At 46.1% G+C, this 4538-nt stretch overlaps 1 protein-coding gene across 1 annotated transcript in view; it reads right to left on the minus strand.

Annotated features, from left to right (window-relative positions):
• PTPN1 (protein tyrosine phosphatase, non-receptor type 1) overlaps positions 1–3263 on the minus strand; it is a 5549-nt gene extending 2286 nt beyond the window's left edge. The window contains exons 1-5 of the mRNA XM_009084814.1: positions 3170–3263; positions 2119–2219; positions 1559–1657; positions 512–649; positions 9–65 (exon numbers count right to left, since the gene is read on the minus strand). Coding sequence (XP_009083062.1) covers positions 9–65; positions 512–649; positions 1559–1657; positions 2119–2154 — 330 coding nt within the window. The 5' untranslated portion in view covers positions 2155–2219; positions 3170–3263. The remainder of the gene's footprint in view (positions 1–8; positions 66–511; positions 650–1558; positions 1658–2118; positions 2220–3169) is intronic.
• Positions 3264–4538: the final 1275 nt, after the last annotated feature.

Genomic DNA, 4538 nt, shown 5'->3' on the forward strand with positions numbered 1-4538 from the left:
TCCGGCACGCCGAAGTCAGGCCACGTGGTGTAGTGAAAGTGCAGAATCTCCCGAGTTTCCTGTGTCTGCAAAAACAGGATTGAGCAAATCTTTTAGATGGATATGTCAGAGGTCTCCAGGACAGCTGAGCTGAGCTCCAAGACCAGTTCCACCAAGCTGAAGGAGCTCCTACAGCTGCACAGCCAAGAAACCAATTACAAATAAGCATCTCTTGCTGTGAAAGTCTCCATTTGGAGCTAAGGATATCCATTTGGATAAGCAAATTCACCTGTTTGCCAACGTGGTTTAGCTTCTCCAGTATAGCTTAAATGCTCCTGTCTCAGGGTATGGCTGAGACTGCACAGCCCTGGAGTTTCCCCACATTTGTGTCATAAATACCTAAGAGTTTCATTTCCACCACAACTTGAGGCTGAGGAACAATCTGCTGCAGATTCCCCAAACGCAGAGCAGGCTGTGACCACCTCTCCCAGGCCCAGGCAGGAGCAGTGAGCTGCAGGAGATCTGTACTCACGCTCAGGTTCTCCAGTTCCAGCTGTCGCACTGTGTAATAGGATTTTATATCTTCAGATATCAATGTTAGCTTCAAGTTTGTGTCTTCAAAAAACATTTCTTTCTCCTCCTTCCGTGGCCAGTACTGTGCACACTTTATCTGAAAACAAACAGGAGACATCCATGTCATTTGTGCCTGTGTAACAGGCAAGGAATAAACATCCTTGAACACAACCTTTGCTTATGAGATGATTTCTTTATCTCCTGTATTGTAAGGAGCACCAATTCCAGTGTGAAGAATACTGGTGCTCCTTTAGGCTGCAGGTATCTGAATTTTAAGTCTACTCTGCATTTTACTGTTCTCATGTCAAATATTCAAATTTCAAAAGACACAGATATGAACAGGAGAAGAACACACTGTGGAAAAGTATTATGAACAAGCTACACATAGGAAACCATATGTTTTATTTATCTGATGGTAGATTACTTAAAATAACCCCAATTTTTGCTCATCCATCGTTCCCTTCATCTTCTGCCTGCCTTGTCTAACGTGAACTTCCCAAAAGGTCTGGACAGACAGGTCCTGTCCCAGCAAGTAAAGCAGTGGCTCAGCAGCTGGTTCCACCTCACCCTGATCATCAGGCAGAGAAAAACCTCCCTCCCTCCCAGCTCCATCCTCCTCAGACCCCCAGGGAACCGTGTGAGACTCGTTCCACAGTGCTCGAGGGTGAACAGGAGGTGCACAGGCCTCGAAAGGTGCAGTCTGTGTACACTGACAGCTCCACCCAGACACCTCAGCCAGCAGCACAGGCTCCACGTGTGTGGAGAGTCAGGCTGTGTTCCTGCTCCATTTCAGCCAAATCCACAAGAAATCAGGACCAAGATCAGAGACTGAGTAATTTTTGACTGCACCATGGTCAGTTCACCAGGTACTCAGCTCTAGGCACACTTTCTGAGATGCAGTTCCCTAGAGCCATCCCAGCCCCTTCTCTTGGCTGGCTTTAGGTGGGTTTTCATTAGAGGAAGCCACCAACACATGCTAGCACAGCAGAACTGGGTAAGTACTTACGGAGCCCTTTTCCATCACTCTGTTCAGCATGACCACACCACGGCTCTTCTGCTCCCAAACCATCTCCCAGAAGTGGCCACAAGTATTTGGCAAAGGTCCCTGCAGAGACAGAGTGCCCAGAAATCAGCAGTATGTCTTGTGTCAGTGCACTGTTCCCAGTCACAGCTACTGCTCTGGGCAATAGATTTAGACAAGTTACAAGCAACTGCTCACCTAAACCTGCACAAAACCACAGAGACACAGCTTTAAGTTCCACTTTATGACTTTACCTGTGAAAGCACAGTTAATCTTCTCCCCCATACATAAGAGGAAGAGAGATGTAGTCTCATTTGTGAGAACAGAACTGGGAGTGAAAACTGCTGCATTTTCTTAGGAAAGGTACACAAAGTCATGGGGAAATAAAACCCCACTGGGAGCAGAATTAAGGTCTATGTTAAACCACTCTGCACCACGTCATTTATATGCACTTAATGAGCTTTACAGTAAAGAGAACAAACAAAGAAACCCCATGAAAAACAACTCCAGTCACCATATGGTTTTTATTCACTGCCAGCAATTACCTGGGTGAGGATGTAGCTCCTTTGGGCCTCTTCCATTTTTATCAAACTAGCATTGATATAGTCATTGTCACCTTGGTTTAGCTTAATTCGACTGTGATCAACTGCAGCATAATTAGAAAACACTGGTTAATGTCTATGCAACAGAGCACAATCCATGCACAACCTCCCAGGATGTTAGGGCCAAGAACATGAGCTGGATGGCAAGAGCTGAGCCCCAGGCAGTGCAGAGGTGATCTCTGGGGCTGAACTCTGGAAATGCCATGCAGGTACCACAGGAGCAGCACTGCAGGAGAGCAGGGCACACACTTCACCCTCCAAAACACGTGGCAGGGATGTGCACCTGCAGTAACCCCCACAGCCACCTGCAAACCAGATCACACTGACCTATCTGTGCAGTTATCGAGTTACTGGTTTTAAATAAATCTAATTACACAACTGCTTATCTTTTGCAGCTTAAACACTCAAACCCAGCTTGTTCAAGGTTGTTAAAGGTTTGCCTAAACTTGTACTGGACAAACAGAACAGACATTCTGATTCTTATTAGCTACTGCTCCCAACCCAACCACCCCTTAACACACCGAAAGGATGATCAACATCCAACAGCAAATGTAACTCCATTGTTCTCCTGTTAGTCTCAGCTTGCTCCACTCGGGATTGAAAAAATACAAACCACCACCAAAAAACCCTCAACACACACAAGGGTTACCACATTTGGCAAGGCAGTCAAACAGACTGGGAGCAGCATTATCTAAAGGCAGAAAGGAACCACTTGTTGCTCACAACCTCAAATATTAGAACTGCTTAGTAAAGCAAACTATGTGCAACATTGCTGCTCCTGGTGGAGCATGCCAAAGGCTTCAGGAACTCCAGTCCCGTGGCTATAATGGCACCCTGTGACATCCACCTCATAAACAGATTCATTAACAAGGAGAGTTGTCTTGGATGCTTGTCCATCTAACAGAATCTTGTCCTTACAAAAGAACATTCAGTTGTCAGAAGTCATTAGAGGTCAACAGTCTGTTACAAACAATGGAAAAGAAAGTGTACTTACAGGGGCTGACATCTCTGTACCTATTTCTGTTTTTGTTTCTGGGATGTTTGGCCACTTTACATGGAAAATCACTGGCTTCGTGCCTGATGTCCTGAAACAAAAACATCAAGTCTCAGATATGAATCCATCTCATTTCATACCGTCAGCTATTTTATGACAAATACCCTTGTGACTTCTCATCCTCACGTGTAGGAGCTCTGGACAGAAAGCACTTTGGGCTCCAAATTAAGAACCAAGTTTAAATTTATCAGAATACAACACCGTGTATTAAAATACCATGAGTTTGCATGACACAGCAGCAGAACATTTACCAGACTTTACACCTTTCTGCTGCTGCTGGGGCAGGAGCTCTGCCCCAAGGCACCTCCACACAAACAGCTTTAGGCACTTGTTTGCAACACCAGTGAAACTCTCAATGGTGTTTCTGACCCAGCAACAATGAAAATGTTGGCTGTGATAGAACAACCCTTGTCTCCCCCCTTGGCACCATCACAGAGCTGTGATTTGTCTAAGATCACTTACAGCTTCATTTTGAGCTATCAGCAAGATGCCACCAAGCTGCAGAGGTTATTTGTGTCCAATTCACAGACTCAGCTGAACACATGTACCATCTCCAGCACATCACTGTGGCTCCCTCAGACACACAGAACAGCTCAGTTATCTGAGACAGTTTCACAGCTAAAGAATTCTGCTGTCCTTGGACATTAGTCCCAATTTGTTGAAACAGAACTTCACACTGTAAATAAACACTGTGCAAACAAGCAGTTCTTAAAAATGGCAGTCCTAGGAACTCCAGCAATGCTGCATTTAACTGAGATGAATGGAAAGCAGAGGAATGGAAGGGACTTATTGCAGAACTGGTATTTCAGCAGCACAGTGAGTTTAGGAACTCCTAAGACAGACACTTTGCACATGGATGAAATGAACACATGAGCCTAGTCCAGAGGCCACTGAAAATCATCACTAAAGACAATTACTGAGCTCCATTCATCCCCTTTTGCTGGGTGAGATCCCTCAGCCACAGGCCCAGGGAGCTGCTTGCTGCTCTCACAGCTCTGCACAGAGAACCATGCACAGTGCTGAGCACTGTTCTCCCTGTGGGGTACCCTGCAGCACATCCCTGTCCAGCTCTTCTGCAGCATGACCCAGGTACAATGCACACTGAATGCTGCACATCAAGAGGAGAGTCTGATCACACCAACCTGCCCGAAGAGGCAGAGTGCTCTGCAGGGCTCCTCCCTAGAATAAACCTAACATCAGCTGTTGGCTTTTTATAGCCCAGCTCGGGGCTGCCAGGAGTGCTGCTGCGAAGAATGCAGTCTGGAAAACATGATCTGGGCTGCCACAGCCCAACAGCTCAAACATGAGC

Source organism: Acanthisitta chloris, unplaced genomic scaffold (genome assembly GCF_000695815.1).
Source record: "Acanthisitta chloris isolate BGI_N310 unplaced genomic scaffold, ASM69581v1 scaffold27360, whole genome shotgun sequence".
NCBI lineage: Eukaryota > Metazoa > Chordata > Aves > Passeriformes > Acanthisittidae > Acanthisitta > Acanthisitta chloris.